Here is a 16,406-nt window from a genome sequence, read left to right on the forward strand (position 1 = left end):
AAGTTTGTAAATAATACATATTCATCGTTTTCTTCTCTCTTGTCACATTTAAAGTGAGGGAATAACAATGCAGCTTCAACATCAAGACTCCCCACCGCTCAAACCTGGATAAAACTGTAAGACATGCTCCCAGATAATCCTCGTGACCTCCTCTGGCTCCAGATGAGTCACATCGATCTTCAGGAACTCCTTCCTATCGTTAAACTCGAAAATCGGTGCCCCCTTGCGAAACATCCTCAGTAGCTCCACGTCCATAAGCTTTGCATGTTTTTCACGCTCTAACTGCGTTATGCGCCTGATATTCTCATCTTCATCGCACGTCAGAACAATCGGAATCAGCAGACACCCTCGATTCTTCGCGGCCTGTGCGTATTCTACACACACACTGGCACCTTGTTCATTTTTTGTTTGAAAATCGGTGAATATATAGGTTGTATTGAAGGTTGCAGGCTCAGTTGCTAGGGACGTAAAGATAGCGGTGCGGAGAGCGCGCCGAAGAGACTGGTACCCTGGTTGGGTGCGATGGAGGACAGCGTCAGCGGGATTGATGAGAAGGTGGTTGTGGATCAGCTTTAGACTTGCTGAGAGGGCGACAAGATGTTTGGCGACTGTCAATTTTCCAGCACCGGGGAAGGCATTGATGTGGATGAGGGGATGAGGGGTTGTTCCGGGCATTTTGACAGGGGGTTATGTTGCAAGCTGTAAGCTAGAGAAAGAGAGAAGGAGGAAGGGGAGTTGATTAGGAGAAGAGACAGACTGAACTACCTAGTTAACGTCTTGAAATACCGAAACCTTAGGCAACCATCCCAACAGATGTAACTTCTTCTTTTGGCTTCCAAGGTTGATTTGGTGGGGAATCCGTCTCCAGTTATGCAAGGCCCCAGGGCAAATCTTTCGCATTATCGCGGGGTATTTTCCATTTGAAATTAAAAGCGACAAGAGGTTGTCAATCTGGCGGTGCCGAGGCATTGGTGTAGGTGGGGGGATATACTGCCGGGATGAATGGAGTTTCGTGATTCCGCGATAACTTTCTTTTCCCTTCGAAATTACTGGTTGACAGTTATGCAAGGCCTCCACCAGCTGTTCATTTCCTTTATCATCTAAAATCCAAGCAAAAGTACTGGATTTAGTTGCTAAGCCTTCCCGGGGTTGGAGATCTACCCGGGCCGGTATGTTGCCCCCTGGGCACACCATGGTCCAATGCAAAGGCTTAGTCTAATAATCTTTGTACGGAGTACAGAGTACTCTGTATAACTTTTATATGGGATACAAATACTTTAGGGATTCTTTAAACTTATATATTCTGACCACATTGTTCAGAATGTTTCCGAGGTCTCACTTATCTGACCCACTGCTCGAGACCACATTTTTATCGTTAGTTTTATCACTACTAGGCTATACTTATTTGATACAGAAATATTAATTCGACATACCGTGCCGTGGCAGCTTAGGCGAGAAAATCCACGTTTATGCATAATAAGCTACCTGTCATAAATACAGGTATTCTTTCAAATTTGACTCAAAGTAATTAAATATAGAAAAAGCCGAAATAATCGAATAGGACACCATTCAACCCTCCTAATGAAGAAGTCGGTATATACTGACAGTATAATTAATTAATCATTGTATTGATTTGACTAGGAGGCTACCCCAAAATAGGCTATTAGGTGAAGATGCATTAGCGTGCGTTCTCGCTTAGCTGGCATGGCAGGGTATGCTTACAGGATTAATGAAGTGTGTTTTGTATTCTATATAAAAAGCATATGAATGCAAGATTTGGATTGAACTAGTCCTTTGGATTAGACCCGCAGTAGGGGTACGACGGAGTGATTAATAGTGTACTCCGTACTGGGTCGGGTAAATAGTAAATACTCCGGACTTATCCATGTTGTATGATCTAGCTATCATGGATGATGCAGCACTAGTACAAAAACAAAAGTACCTTGCTTTGGGGGCCAAATCAATCTGCACCCTCCGTTGCCCTCCCCCCGGCAACCGATAGGGGAAAAACCGCCGACATCTTAGTATTCTGTGTGCGGCAAGAGAGCGGGGTCAAACGATTGAGACACATATTTATGGTCAATCACCCATTCCGTCAAGGCATCGAAGTTTCGACACACCCTTGTCCCTCCCTCGCCGGGCCATTTGACGTCATATTCCTTCCAGATGAGTGTGGAGTCCGCAGCACACATTAGCGCCTGTCGTACAATGTCCACGCAGTGCATGGTGTGATGATATGTGGCTTCACGGAGCGTGTATTTTGGGTCCTGGAAAAGATGCATGATGATCGATCGCGCTTGACTCTAAATGGGAGGGTCCATAGTTAGAGGTCAATTGTTCAATTATAGTAGCGGGGCAACAGGAACTCACCAGGCAATGCAATTGGTGAAACGCAGCCACCATATAAATGTGTCTATCCGGATCTGACACTCCACGAACGGAATGATGTACATCCATATCGATGACTTGTTGGTCGGTCAAGCCGACCATGCCTTCTCCCACTGTATTTTGCCACCAACATGTGAGTGATATGAGCTAGGTAGGGTTAGAGGAGGAACGAGACTCACCAGGGAAAAGACTTCGCCAGTGTTGCTGAGATACCGTTGTATTGAAACTCAAAAAATCATCATGGTAATCATGGTATATTCTTTCCACTATCTCCGGATGCTTTTTCTCGCCGGATGGGGAGTAGACTGCGCCTTTCAGCAAAATTTTCAGTGAGAGATAGTGATTCGATACTGACGAAAATAGTTCGACTGGCTTGGCCCATTTGGATCACTGAGAGATGACGATTTTATCCAGAATAGTAGAATACCATTGAGAATCACCAACACTGCCAGCAGGACGAATATCGTAACAGATAGCGCCTGGCGCCAGAGGTTGGATCGAGTCCCCCACTTGGGGCCTCTATTCGATGGGAACAGGAATCCGCACTCTTCTGGATTATTATCTTTCTCCAATGAATCGGTTGAATCGGAGCATGGCGAGTATTGAACTTCGGGGGTCATGTTTTCTCCAGCCAAATGCTAACATGTAAGTTCGACCTCGATAAGCAAGACGATATGGGGTAGACATGGTTTATATCGTCAATATTGCACTGATCACTATCAAGGAAAAAGATCATCGTTGGCAGACTGAAGGATTGTCGAATGACGGGCCCTGCATAATCGGTTTAATTGAATAGATAGTCAAGAGAACTAAGAGAAGGCTCATAATCAAGCTGTGGCTAACGAAGCTCACGCTAGTGTTAAACCAATAAACTAATCCCCACATATTACTCCGCACGGACTGGCCCGCTTATTCAAAGCATTTTCCTTGTTTGGACAGGCGGAGAATTCCGTCGGGTGCCCGGGGATTAACATCTTCAGGATGAAACCGTGTTATAATGCAATACTATAAATATTATCACAGGTATCCTTGTACTCGCAGCAACGAATATGTTTGATTTCGACTCTCTGTGCTTTCTCGAGCTCTCCCAGGACCAACATAACCATGGCGATTCATGGCCCTCTGGCGTTTCGTGGCCAGATGAATTGGTCACCTTGAACGATGTCACCAACCCTGTTGACCCACCATCGCACCTGGACCCGGATTTCGATCTCCTCTGGTCCCAATTAAATGAAGAGGGTCTCGATTTTGTGGCAGATTCTTCTGAGCCGCCGCATCTCTCGCCATCCCCATCGACCTCTTTGGCTCCTCCACCCCAAACCAATCCACTACCCTGGACACCCCCCGATATCTTTGAAATAGGCTACCAAGACACTGATGGCGATTGGCGCTGTAATTACTCCGGATGCCTCTCCAATCGGGTCTTTCTGCGGGCTTGTGACCTACGAAAACATTACCGTTCCCACCAGAAAACTTACTTTTGTAAGGAAAACGACTGTCACTGGTCAAAAATCGGGTTCTCATCAAGCAAGGATTGTCAACGGCATATGAGGTCTCATCGGCCGATGATCAAATGCTCTGCGGCGGAGTCACTGGGTTGTACGCGGGTGTTTAGTCGACTTGGTATGTTATTTCATATATATATGTTTTCCTATCTTCCTAATTTCGTTGTACTCCAGCGCTAATTTCTGAAGATAACATGGTATGCTGCCCTAACCGCATTGGATTTCCTTCTAAAAATCAAAAACTTGACCTTCATACTAACGGGATCGATTACGGATCTACAGAAAGAACATCATCGTAAGATTCATGAATTTTCGCAGAATAATCTGTTTCCTCGTCCTTGCAGGCGCAGTACCAGAAAGAAAGACGGTACTTCTAAGCCATCGGAGCTGGACAGTGCTGCATGAACCTCATGAGGTAGCTAGCGGTGTACCTCCACCCTTGTATGATACACGTAGCATCTACGTGTGGAGAGGGAGCAAAGAACGATGAATATCGTGGAGATCACTATTACCACCATGAAGCTATCTATATAGCTTCATATGGGGCCAAAGAAACGACGATTTGACCACAAAAGGCCAAAGCGACGCCTGACAAACTGCCTGGGCAAGCAAGCAGCAATGCCTCAGTGCAACACTTTGTTCTTTTGTATCTATGTCTCATCCTATACTAAATCCATAGTACATGTACCTAACTGAATAAAGCAAACAATCAAGAAACCTTTGAGAAGCAGGTAAAAACAAATAAAAAATGAGAAAAACATGGCCGCGAAACCCACCCAAGTAGAGCAAAAGCTGTAAATTACACAATCAGTAAAATCAGGGCGCGCACTCCAGTCCCTTCAATCTTGGGAAAATCTGCACATCTCGCACATCGTCATGTCCCAAAACCCAGCACATATAACGTTCCGTCCCAATCCCCCACCCAGTTGTGTCCAACTCCTTCTCTTTCCGCATATCCAAATACCACTTGTAGTCTTCAGGATTAACACCATGCTCCCGCAAGCCACGCATAGCCTGATCCATCGAAACATGCCGATTCCCGCACCCAAGAACCTCACCCATTCCCAGCAAGAAATCCGCACACAGGGCTTTGGCAACCTCTTGCGTTGGATTGCCTGGTACATATGCTTGATAAAATGGCACACTCAAATGATCCATTTCCGTCAGCCAGCACGCTCCCCCAAACTTGGCAATAAGCATTTGTTCGCCTTTGCGCGTGAGAAGACGTCCATATGCTGGTTTTCCGGGAACGACGAATTCCCACATTTCGTTTGTGAGTTCCGGTAGTGCCAGCACCTCGGAGAGGGTGATGGTAGGGAAGGAGTTGTTGTTGGTGCTGTAGAGCTTGAGGAGCTGTTCCATGTGCGATGTTGTACCAGCGTACCGAGCGATCTCGGGTCCGTGAGACACAAGCAGCGACTGGGTGAGGTTGATAATGTACTGGTTCGCAACATTCATGCCCGCATCCAAGCCGCCGAGAAGTTCGCATTCCACGTGGCAGAATTGGTTGAGATGAGTTGCGTCATGGTCTTCCCCGCGGCAAGAGGTGCCGGCATAGTAGACGCCTTTTGGCACCTCTTGGAGCCGAAGGGCGTATTCGAGGAGAAATTGCTGCGAGTCGGCTAGGTAGGTTGGGTTGTTGTTCAGTTGAATACTGACGGGTTGGGAGTCAGAGCCCAGGCCCATTGGTGAACTGATGCTTCCCGTGGTGAGAGGGACGACAAGGTACTCGTAATTCATTTTGTGGCGGAAAAAGTCAATTGAGGTGTGGAAGAGTGAGCTTTGAAGGCGTAGCATGGTCCGGTGCCAGGGGCTACGGAGAGCCTGCACCGCGTAGGTTTGGGGGTTTTGCCATAGCTTTGGTACGTGTTTTTCTTCAGTTGTGCATGTATCCTTCTCATCTTGGATAATTTCGGTTGTCTTAACATCAACCTTTTGCTTCTTCGATGTAAGGTAGAGATGTTCTAGAGCTTGGTGACGGGGTGTGGAAACCAAATTCGATTGGATGCTGAGGACTTCCATGATTTGCAGAGTAAGTAAAAAAGCGCTGTGTGAGAACTTTCTGTTTGATTCAGCTTTTATCAGAAAGGGTATTCAAGCAGCGTATATATTTTGGAGCTGCCTGACCTTCAAAAGTGTCAACCGAGTGAGTATGCAAGGCCACCAGCACCGCACAACCCGTGGTAAGTGGACTAGAGGTCTTATCACGGATAATACATTTAATTTTAAGTGATACAAAAGCGCGAATGGTTACGAGCATGTTTCTGATATCTACCTAGTGGAGGCCTTGCATAAATGGATCGGATTGAATCTACAAGGCAAAATGAGACATAAACAAGACTAGTTAGCATGGTACAACTTTGTGAAGTTTACGTACTTGATATGTACAGTTTCCCTTTAATTTGAGCGATATTTGTAGAGTTGTGGTCGTGTTAGCATCCCAAATAGGAATTAGAACACGACGTGACCCTCCCCATAGGCTAACCGTAGCAACCTTCAAATACGTAATTCTAGCGTGCCGTTCCTAGCAAAGTTGGATAAAATTGTTAATCATTCTCATTTTACTGAGCGCGTAACGAAACAAATACACTAACAAGGTAGAATTCGAACGCTATAGTGATATTCGCTAGGTTTGCTATAAATAACGTATTTCACAAGCGAGCTGGCCACCCCAAGACACATAGTAAATGCAATATATTTTATACTAGTATCTCAACAACCACGTTTCGACCTTATTTCAGCGTTTGCCGATAACCGTTGATAAGCCTTTTTTAACACTAATAATAAGGTTGAGACGGTGAATGGGAGGCCAAAAACGGCCGCTTTTGACGCCGTTTTAGGCCGCTCGCTCACCGTATACGGTCTCGGCGTCACGTGCACCAAAGCCCACGGCCGTCCTGGTTTACTGCCACCCATCTCTCGCCTTGGCCGTGCCTGGTGCCTGGGCCCGTCGATCCAACCCGTGTCCATTCGTGCTGCAGGCGCCGAAGGGGTCCTTGTCCACTCACTCGTCACCACCGTCCCGGCGGAGTGAGGGCGCCGAAAATGGCTCCTCTGTTGGAAAACCGTCCTTCCTTGGGTTTCCATAAATATCGACTGCCATGGCCCCGACCGATGCACCTCGTCTCTACAGCAGTCTTTCCACCAATCTCGGGGCGATCTCATAAGGGCCCTGTCACCCAAGTGCGAGCATCGTTCAGTGCCGTTCATACGCTCTTCCTGCGATTCTTCTTTCTTCTTCTGTTGATTCTTCAGCTCCAGGACGTCCGATCGCCGTGCCTCTCTCCCCCACGCCCAGTCCTGTCCGACTATGAAAGCGACTCCAGCTCATGCTTGCCCCTGATATTCTCGAACAACGCCTCCGACAACGACTTCTCCGCCACGCCTAGCGACCCCGAATCTAGCAGCGAATCCGAGTCCGAGTCGGAGGAGGAGTCTCAGGATGAACTGGGCCTTGACAATGAAGATGAACAACTCTCCCCGGAGTACTTTCTCCAGGAGGCCGAGTCTCTGGATGTTTCTCAGCTCCGGCAGAAGCGCTACAGCCCAAAAACGCAAATGAGATTGGATGAGACGCAGGATCTGTGGGAAGAGTGAGTCATGGCTTGAGTGTTTTGCTTGCGCTGCCAAACTCACTGACAGTAACAGGTTCTGCAAAGGTGCAAAGCGCGATCCAGCTGAATGTCTATCCCAACTCTCTGATACCGAAAAGACGGTGCGCTTCCTGAAGGCCTTCTTCTCGTGGCGCTGCAGGCGGCGACGGGGGAAAAATGGTCGTCGCAACCCAGGATTGAAGAACAAATCCTCGCTTGAATCTTTATGGAAATGGTGGCATCTGATTTACAAGTCCGAGGTTGGACATGAACTTAGCAAAGACATTCAAGTGAAAATCCGCGACGTGAGTTATCCGAAGGGATATGGAAATGACTGAAATCTGACTGAAATCTGAATGAAATCTGACTGACCATCACAGGTGCTTGCGATAGTGGCGAAAGAAGAAAAGCTTTCCCTCCAACCTCGACCGAAAGCGACCATGTATATCGAAGATGTGGCCGAATTTGCGCGAGTAATCCTGTCCACGACCGAGATGACATTTCCCTGTGGCTGGTACAGAATACAACTTCTCCTCTTTTGCCAACTAGCTCCACAGCAGAGTACATCGCCTTTGACGCAGTAATCAGGGAGTGCTACTGGCTACTCAAAATACTCGAGCAATTAGGAGAGAAACAACCACTTCCAATCATGCTACACACAGACAGTGATAACGCAGTCGCGATAATGAAGAGCGACACATACACAAAAGGAGCGAAGTGGGTCAACAGAAGATATCACTTTGTCAGGGACGCAGTGCGAAATGGTATCATACAGTTGATATTAATCGCAAGCGAAGAAAACGTTGCCGATGCGCTTACAAAACCACTCGGAAGAGAGATATTTAAGCGCATGAATAAGGTAATGATGGCAAAAGAGGCTATGCAGCAAGTAAGTTAAACTGCAGGAAGCAAATTGTGAGAGAGATCCCCTCGGGTTGTTGAGCCTGGGGGGGTGTGTTGTGGTGGTCGGAGCCTTGGTGCCTCAGGCATCAACCCTCGCTAGATGGATAGTTTGGGAGCTCGCTCCTCTTGACGAATACAACTCTCTCCCTCCTCTCTTGCTGGACCCCACTACGTAGGTTCCACCAATATTGAAAGTGGTACTCATGCGAGCCGGGTGTAATGGTATCGGAAATTTGCCCCACGTTGAACGTCCCAGGCGATGAAGCCTCTCCACGACCCCAAGTTGAGCCCTGATTACCGGGTAAGTCGTACCAACCTGGGTCCCGATTGCGGGCTTTGAAACTCCACTTATACGGATAACCGTTTTTGGTACCATACCAAGCCAAACCCCAATAGTACTTGGCCTTGTCGACCTTTCCGATGAATTCAGCCCCAGTGTCAGACACGCGAATGCAGAAGCGAAAACTGGCCCATATGGATTCATCCGCACTGTAACTAGAGAGGGTCTCAGTGCAGTACTCTCCGTCTGCAGCTTTGGAGGTTGCAATGGTTGCAGCTGCATCAGATGCGGGAGCAGGAGCCGCGATGGACGGGGTGATGGCGCTCAAAGCGGCAAGGGCAAAGAGCTTTGAAAATAACATATTGGAGCTACCTTGTATAAAGGAGCGGCCCACTGCCAAGGCCCTAGTAATGATTTCCAAATTGAATTTCATAGTAAGGATAACATGAAATTAATATTTTCGGATCTTCAAACTCTCTCCAGAGGGTCTTACACTGCCATTGATAAATGATTAACGTTGTACCACCACAAATACCACCTAATGTAAAAATGTTACAGCGCACCCCTTACATTAGGCATAGTCGTACAAATGTGTTTTTCGATTAGGTATTGAAAGATAGGGATGCTCGCTGGCAGTCTGTCAAGCAGACGGGTCGATCACAAGAGGACAAAACCACCACACTCGCAGAGTGCAGGACACAGCAGACAAAGCAATGACCCCCAAGACACGACCAGACCAGACCTCCTAAGCCGTATACCGATACTGCCACCTCCTAGACCTCAGAACAAAAAAGACCGCATGATGACACTTCGACAGAGATGCCGACAGGTGTGTGTATTCCTAGAATGCTACCGCGCGAACTAAATATCTCCCTGTAAATCTTTTGTCGCTGATATGGCCAACTGTTCTATCGGCAAACTAACAACGTATCCCTCTTTCATGTTCTTGCTCTATATCCACGGGGTAACTAACGTAATAAGGGTAAAATATCCAGGTATAGCCAAGTTGCGATAGGTGAATGGATGGAAGGAAGCAGAAAAGATTGAGTTCGATCCTGTCGCCACATCACAAAGTGGATCGTCGGGTTAACCAATGGGATGGACGGAAGGTCTGAATCCCATATTCATCTATTGTAGCTTTTGTTTGTAAGGGAGAATGTATGCCCTTATGAAGAAACTTGTGAACATTTTGACGACATGGTTGGCACAGAAACACTACCTGATGTTGTGGCAGGGGATTTAAATTTTGCAAGCCGAAGCTGGAAAGAAGCTTTCGAGGGTTCCATGATGTATATAGTTAATTTCAGGGGCATCCGACAACCTCTTGCTTCTAGATGCATTCACCCCTTTCTGTGCTTTTAATAAGCGGCTCTCGTTTTTCTCTCATCTTTCTTTATGGTTAGACAAACTCTCTCTCCTTAATTTTTTACCTTCACAGCTTCGAAATGGCCCCTCTCAAGATCATAGGGGCAGGCTGGGGCCGAACAGGCACGTTGAGTCTCTGCCATGCATTAGAGACACTTGGGTAACTTGCCAGATATTCGTGACGAGAAGATATTGAATAGCTCAAGCCCAGTTAACTCTTTTCTCTCAATAGCTTCACTTGTCATCATATGCAACCAATGCTACTTGACCCAGGGCAAAAGCCCGGTCTATTCACCAATGCCTACATGAGCCGCACCTGTGACTGGGATAGCGCATTCTCGGGCTATGACGCCGCAGTGGACTGGCCAGCGGCTGAATTTTGGGAGGAGCTTGCGGCGGAGTATCCTGATGCTAAAGTTATATTGACAATACGGGATCCCGAGTCATGGTACACCTCTGTTTCAAAAACTATCCAAGATTGGCCGATGCGACCGGATTTAGAATGGCCAGAGCAAATGCGGAAGGGTCAGCAGATGGCGGCCGCGATTATCCGCGATGGGGTGCTGCGAGGTTTTGATGACAAAGCCGCAAAGATTACGCAGTTCAAGGAGCATATCAAACGAGTGAAGCGAACCATTCCTGCCCATCGTCTATTGGTAATGGACCCAACGGAGGGCTGGGAGCCACTATGCGAGTTTCTAGGTGTACCCTCCCCAGTTGAAATTCCCTACCCTCACAGCAACCGCGGAACAGATTTCGAGGCGCGATTGCTGTGGATTCGACAACAGATAATGCATAATAAGCAAGATAGGATAAAGAGGTGATTTAAACCATGAACAATAGAAGATTCCCTCTTGCACGTCTGCAGCGGCTTGGCTGACATCCATATTTACAGAATGTTTCCAGGCGACATATTGAGGACGTCCATGGATGTAGAAATGAATCTCAGCCACTAGCATGTGGGATATCCATGGCGCTGCAGTATCGGCAAAACCCTATCGATGTAAGATCTGAGAAGAACGCCATGATTGTTGTCTAGTGACATATTTCTTTGCTACCATATCCGAATTACACACGCCTATTTCCAGAGAATGGGTGGCGAGATAATTCGGATGTTGGATTGGATAGGGTTCTTCATTTGTCTTGGTTTAGGTTTTCCCTATTTAGTTAGGTTTCCCTACACCGTTATGCGAATGCAAAGACTCCTTCTACAATGGTTTTACATCTGCTGTTAAACACCTTCGGAAATAGACAGTGTCGAGTCATGAATTAGCATTATTCCGTAAGGCTCCTGTCTCCCGCGAGTACATAGAGAAAGGGGGAACCATAATGAGCCTATAAAACTAGAGTAGGAAGTTCATACATACTTCTGGGGGACTGCATGGCCAAAATTGGATCGTGGTTATAATACCCTTGGGTTCTAATGATTGAGGTTTTTAATTCCCATGTGGTTTTAACACCCAGTCGGTTTAAAAACTCTTGTATGGATATTTACAACATAATTCCAAATAGCACGAGAGTAAAAATTGTCTGCCGCTTATGTTTTCTCTATCTTTACGTGTTAGATGCCTCCTAAAGAAGCTCGATAGCTAGGCAAGGAAGGAGTCATGGTGCCCGAAAGTCAGAGTCTACTCAACACCGCCTTATTTATAACGCGCCAGACGAAGAGAAAAAGAAAAGAGGCCAGTAGGAATTGGAAGAGAGCCCAGGATGAACCTCGTAGGAAAAGATACGTCTGCACCGTAGAGGCGACCACGTGAGAACAGCGAAACACGTGAAGGGCCAAGTACCAGACCAATGAGAAGCAGGCTTGGCGCGAATTTGGTATGTTGCAAACCCAGCGTTAACACAGCGACAAGTCAGCCTCGCGTAGACCCGCGGTTTGTAACCCCTTTCACTACGTTTCAGGGCATTGCTGCACAAAAAGGTTTTGACATCTCGCTGCTCTGAAGGTGTCTGTTCGCCCAGGAATTAGTGCCCGAGGTCTTCAAGGCATTTCAACGCCTTTAATTTTTGATGTCCGTACCCTGTTGTTTCTTGGATTTTTGAACCACGGGTCACTAAGACTTGTACTGCTCAACAAGTGCCCTTTTCCGTACAGTTTGAGCGAATCGCAATCTCTGTCCTTCGCTAACCTTGGAACATCCCGACGTCCACGGAGTGGTTAACCCTCGGCACGGCCCGCGAAGCTCCACCCTGGAAGTCCCCAGTTTTCACGTTCAAATGGCAATGACTATAGCTAAAGCTGAATGGGCAGCTAGAGTAGCAGAAAGATATAGTGAAAACGGAAGTTAATTCATATTTACTACCAGGAGGCTGAATCAGTGAGAGATTAAATTCATGCATGTATTCGAATTTTGAATTCTATGGGAAATCTGCATCCTGTGGGGCATACCAGCCCTTGGAACCGTTATCTATCTATGCAAGCTGGAATGGGTGTCTCTCCAAGTACTCCTCGAAAGTAGAGAGCTTGCCCCGCGCGACAGCCGCAGCTTCTGCAACCAACTCCTCGGAGCCAGGTCCGAAATATCCATAATCATCCATGAAGCTGAATCCCTCCGCGAAAACATCCTGGAAGAAAGGCAAGCCTGCCTTAAACTCGTCGGTGGAGATCTGTTGGACGACAATGGTCTTGCCGGAACTCTTGGACAACAGGGCCGCGATCTCCTCGACAGTGTACAATTTTGTGGCGCAGTGGAGTCGCTTTCCCTGGAACTTCTCGGGCTCGGCGAGGACAGCGCCGACGAATTTGCCAGTGTCACCGACAGCGTCGATCAAGGGGAACTGGGCCTTTGGAGAGGTGTGACGGGCAAGGACATAAGTGCCATCGGCAGCTTGTTTGGGAGCCAAGAAAGTCTGGGCCTGGAGGTTTTCCATGAACGAGCCGAGGGAGACGAAGGCGCTCTTGATTGGAAGAGTGCGGATGTAGTCCTCGGCGGCGGCCTTGGCATCGAAGGGGACGACGGAGATGTATTTGCCGTTGGAGAGATCGCGAACTGAGGGTAGAGTGCTCCAGATGAAATAATCGACACCTTGCTCCACGGCAGTGTCGGCGATTCGCTTGGCATTACCGACCTCGACGTTGAAGGCGTCGGGACTAATGTCAGGTGTGGTCATGGCAAAGACAGTGTGCACACCGGCCAAGGCTTTCGCCAGGGAGGCGGGGTCGGCCACGTCACCATCAACAACTTCAATATCGCCTTTCTCTTTCAATTGCTGGGCCTTCTCGGAGGTGGAATCGCGGGTGATGGCCCGGATTTTGTATTGTTGGGAGAGCTCGGGGTCGTTCAGGACATGGTTCAGGACGGAGCTGCCTTGTTGACCGGTGGCACCGAAGATAGCAAGTGTCTTGGACATTGTGTGATTTTGAGGGTTGTAAAGTTGGGGATCAGGTGAGGAACTGGTAGAATGATTGTTTGGAATGAATTGAAGGATGTGAATGCTACGAACGGAATTACTTAAATTAACATTGGAAAGGGAAGAGACATGGTGCTTTGAAATCGGTGCTGCTAAGCTGCATCTGTAATTAGAGGGGATTGGTAAGTCCGTAGACAGGGGGCTGTGCCACGTAGATTATAAATTCGAAATCGTTCTGAGTAGAAATCCAAGGTTGTGACACACGGGGGGGTAGCATCGCGAGAACAACGAAGTTGAATTGCCTATCAAGAGCCTCCCTCGCCAATCCCTCGCTAATCTCTCGGCGGCTTATTCGCGACGCTATTGGCCAATTTATCGGCGACTTGTTACATCAGCATTCTAGACTTTCCAGGTTGCGTCTCATCTGTTTTCGATGGGTTTTCGGTCATATTTCGCTATTCAAAGGTTCGGCGTCAAGTTATTTTCTTATCAGATAGCGACATTGTTACAGAAGGCCGATGGTCAAAAGTAAATGTAAACACAGTATTCAACAGCATTAAGTGCTATAGTTTTATTTCTCCTTTTTCCTTGGACCAGCAAATCTATCGTGAAATTTCTTAAGACAGAAAAGCGCCTCAACTCTCGCGCGGTGATCTCTATACAAGCTTGAAAGTCAAGATGTCTGTTGGACAATTGATGCGTCTTTGGTGGGCGTTTGATCCACCCAAGGTTGAGAAGAGCAAAGATGCTCTTAATTTTGGTATACTGGGAGCCGCGAATTCAGCGTGAGTGCCCTAGAAGTTAGATGGTGTATCTTAGCACTGACAAATGGCAGTGGCATGACCCTGACTATTCCCGCCAAGATGCATCCCGAAGTAATCCTCTATGCTGTGGCGGCCCGTGACCGAAAACGAGCCGAGGAGTTCGCGAAGAGCAACGGTATTCCAGTTGTTAGGGATACCTATCAAGGTTAGTGCCGGATCTCCACCATTTATCATCCCAAACTCACGTTATTAACTCTATTTTAGAAATCCTCGACGATCCCGATGTTGATGTGATTCTCATTCCTCTGCCTAATGCTCTGCACTTTGAATGGGCCGTGAAGGCCATCAAAGCCGGAAAGCATGTTCTTCTTGAAAAACCCTCCGTGTCCAATGCTAAGGAAGCCGAGGTACTTTTCAACTTGCCCGAATTCGATTTGCCTAATGCACCGGTCATGCTTGAAGCCTTCCACTATCGCTTCCACCCCATTTGGTCTATTTTCCGGTCACTGATCACTCCCGCTGATGTGGTCCATGTGGATACATACTCCATGATCCCCTGGTGGTTCGTTACCAAGGACCACATCCACTTCAAGCACCACCTTGCGGGTGGTACCATGATGGGAATGGGCACTTACAATTTCGCCGCGCTGCGCCTTATCTTCGACGCCGAGCCTGAGGAGTGCTTGGTCGCCGATACTAAGGCCTTCACCGACGGTGTCCACCACGACTGTGACTATGAGTTTAAGACCAAATTCCGCTTCCCTAATGGCGGAATCGGTGAGGCGTTTAGCACCCTCCAGGGCCCAAGTATCTGGCACCCTTCTTACGCTACAGTTACACACAAGAAAGTTGAAGTGGCGGATGACACTCTCCCTGATTCCCAGCAAAAGTATGTCACACGCGAGGTGACAATCAATGGTTGGATTCACGCTGTCTTCTGGCATCGGATTGATGTCAAGGAATCTTTTGAGATCCGTGACAAAGCTAGCAACAAGGTTCTCAAGAAGTGGACCGAGAAGAGATCGCAAAAGGCCTACAAGCCACGTGATGCTACTGGCGAGATTTCCAAACTTGATGGTGAGGATCACTGGATGTCATTCCGGTATCAGCTGGAGCAGTTTGTGAACCGGGTTAAGGGTCGTCCGACTCAGTACTGGGTTGACAGACAAGACTCCCTCAACCAAATGAAGATGGTTGATATGGCATACGAGAAGAGTGGACTGGGGTTGAGACCTACTTCCAAGTACATAGATCAGGTCAACTAGGCACGCACTTGACGGGGAGGGTTCCTGGTGGACTGGGGGGGGATTGGCACGTGAATTTAATAAATGAAACTGGAATTTTCTTTGAAATTACTCCATCCAACCTGTAGGATGCCTTATGCATCTCCCACGTGGAAAATGACTCGGGAACCATTGGAAGCATAGGAGACTAGCTGGAACATGATAGCCAGATCCCACGTGGAAAACCTAAATGGGTACATCTTGACCATCTGGACTATCTTGACAAAAGCCATAATCTGAGAAGCTGTGTGCTTAATCCGATCTTCGGGTACAGCGGCATGGAAACGAACAGCACGGCCTCAATGAGGCCGATTATGCACGGGTAGCCTAACATGAAGATAGTATAGGAAACTCAATAAATGGGGTCCAACAGTGTTTCCCGTGATGACTGCAGGAATAAGAACGCCTAATGTCCACGAGTCTACGCCATTAACCTCGATAAGGAATCCTGACAATTCGATAATAGGCAGGGGGTTAGCCCCAGGATGTGCTAATCACGTAATACTGTAAGAATTATTCGCCGAAAGATACATATGTAGCTAGGCAATGTTGGTTAGCTGCATATGTGTAGCGCGGGAGGTTAGAGAAATACGACTTTCCCCCACTATAACCTTTCGGTTTGAAACGCCTTCGGCGGACACAAATCCTACATGATAAAGGTATCGGAGAATATAGTCTGACATGAAGTGTTCGTATCTAAAACTAGTCTCTATTCGTCAAGTATCACAGTGCGTCGGGGCCCACACCCCTGTTGATATCATTGAAATCGGCGTAGAGTGAGAATGCTTATGGGGGCTGGACTAATCTATGTCGTTGGTCGGCGATAATCGTGATAGCTAGCAATGAACTGAACATCTGTGCACTGCTCATAGCTTCAGTAATAATAGAGCTTGCTGCCGTGTGAGCTATAGAGGAATTCATCTACGGCCATACCTATGCCATAGAGGATCAACGGTTGTCTATTGTCT

The 16,406-nt window shown here is 47.5% G+C and overlaps 9 protein-coding genes across 9 annotated transcripts; 4 read left to right on the forward strand and 5 right to left on the reverse strand.

The window, feature by feature from the left end:
- Window positions 1-81: 81 nt before the first annotated feature.
- Window positions 82-675, reverse strand: N7447_003576 (uncharacterized protein; the record flags this gene model as incomplete). The annotated part of the gene is made up of 1 exon (XM_057227851.1): window positions 82-675. One exon carries the CDS (start codon window positions 673-675, stop codon window positions 82-84), a length of 594 nt encoding a protein of 197 aa, XP_057087192.1.
- A 1,346-nt stretch (window positions 676-2,021) lies between these two features.
- N7447_003577 (uncharacterized protein) lies at window positions 2,022-3,008 on the reverse strand (the record flags this gene model as incomplete). The annotated part of the gene is made up of 4 exons (XM_057227852.1): window positions 2,022-2,303; window positions 2,371-2,501; window positions 2,568-2,693; window positions 2,744-3,008. The coding sequence occupies 4 exons, from the start codon at window positions 3,006-3,008 to the stop codon at window positions 2,022-2,024; spliced, it is 804 nt and encodes a 267-aa protein (XP_057087193.1).
- Window positions 3,009-3,437: 429 nt separating this feature from the next.
- N7447_003578 (uncharacterized protein) lies at window positions 3,438-4,298 on the forward strand (the record flags this gene model as incomplete). The annotated part of the gene is made up of 3 exons (XM_057227853.1): window positions 3,438-3,846; window positions 3,876-3,987; window positions 4,238-4,298. The coding sequence occupies 3 exons, from the start codon at window positions 3,438-3,440 to the stop codon at window positions 4,296-4,298; spliced, it is 582 nt and encodes a 193-aa protein (XP_057087194.1).
- A 411-nt stretch (window positions 4,299-4,709) lies between these two features.
- Window positions 4,710-5,915, reverse strand: N7447_003579 (Aminoacyl-tRNA synthetase class II (D/K/N); the record flags this gene model as incomplete). Its single annotated transcript, XM_057227854.1, has 1 exon — window positions 4,710-5,915. The coding sequence occupies one exon, from the start codon at window positions 5,913-5,915 to the stop codon at window positions 4,710-4,712; it is 1,206 nt and encodes a 401-aa protein (XP_057087195.1).
- A 1,092-nt stretch (window positions 5,916-7,007) lies between these two features.
- Window positions 7,008-8,070, forward strand: N7447_003580 (uncharacterized protein; the record flags this gene model as incomplete). The annotated part of the gene is made up of 3 exons (XM_057227855.1): window positions 7,008-7,486; window positions 7,542-7,791; window positions 7,867-8,070. The coding sequence occupies 3 exons, from the start codon at window positions 7,008-7,010 to the stop codon at window positions 8,068-8,070; spliced, it is 933 nt and encodes a 310-aa protein (XP_057087196.1).
- Window positions 8,071-8,683: 613 nt separating this feature from the next.
- N7447_003581 (uncharacterized protein) lies at window positions 8,684-9,030 on the reverse strand (the record flags this gene model as incomplete). Its single annotated transcript, XM_057227856.1, has 2 exons — window positions 8,684-8,705; window positions 8,768-9,030. 2 exons carry the CDS (start codon window positions 9,028-9,030, stop codon window positions 8,684-8,686), a joined length of 285 nt encoding a protein of 94 aa, XP_057087197.1.
- A 1,261-nt stretch (window positions 9,031-10,291) lies between these two features.
- N7447_003582 (sulfotransferase family protein) lies at window positions 10,292-10,858 on the forward strand (the record flags this gene model as incomplete). Its single annotated transcript, XM_057227857.1, has 1 exon — window positions 10,292-10,858. One exon carries the CDS (start codon window positions 10,292-10,294, stop codon window positions 10,856-10,858), a length of 567 nt encoding a protein of 188 aa, XP_057087198.1.
- A 1,594-nt stretch (window positions 10,859-12,452) lies between these two features.
- N7447_003583 (NmrA/HSCARG family protein) lies at window positions 12,453-13,391 on the reverse strand (the record flags this gene model as incomplete). The annotated part of the gene is made up of 1 exon (XM_057227858.1): window positions 12,453-13,391. One exon carries the CDS (start codon window positions 13,389-13,391, stop codon window positions 12,453-12,455), a length of 939 nt encoding a protein of 312 aa, XP_057087199.1.
- Window positions 13,392-14,069: 678 nt separating this feature from the next.
- Window positions 14,070-15,420, forward strand: N7447_003584 (Gfo/Idh/MocA family protein; the record flags this gene model as incomplete). Its single annotated transcript, XM_057227859.1, has 3 exons — window positions 14,070-14,176; window positions 14,227-14,360; window positions 14,420-15,420. The coding sequence occupies 3 exons, from the start codon at window positions 14,070-14,072 to the stop codon at window positions 15,418-15,420; spliced, it is 1,242 nt and encodes a 413-aa protein (XP_057087200.1).
- Window positions 15,421-16,406: the final 986 nt, after the last annotated feature.

The sequence above is a fragment of the Penicillium robsamsonii genome (assembly GCF_028829455.1).
Source record: "Penicillium robsamsonii strain IBT 29466 chromosome Unknown utg000002l_segment0_segment0, whole genome shotgun sequence".
NCBI classification, from domain to species: Eukaryota; Fungi; Ascomycota; class Eurotiomycetes; order Eurotiales; family Aspergillaceae; genus Penicillium; species Penicillium robsamsonii.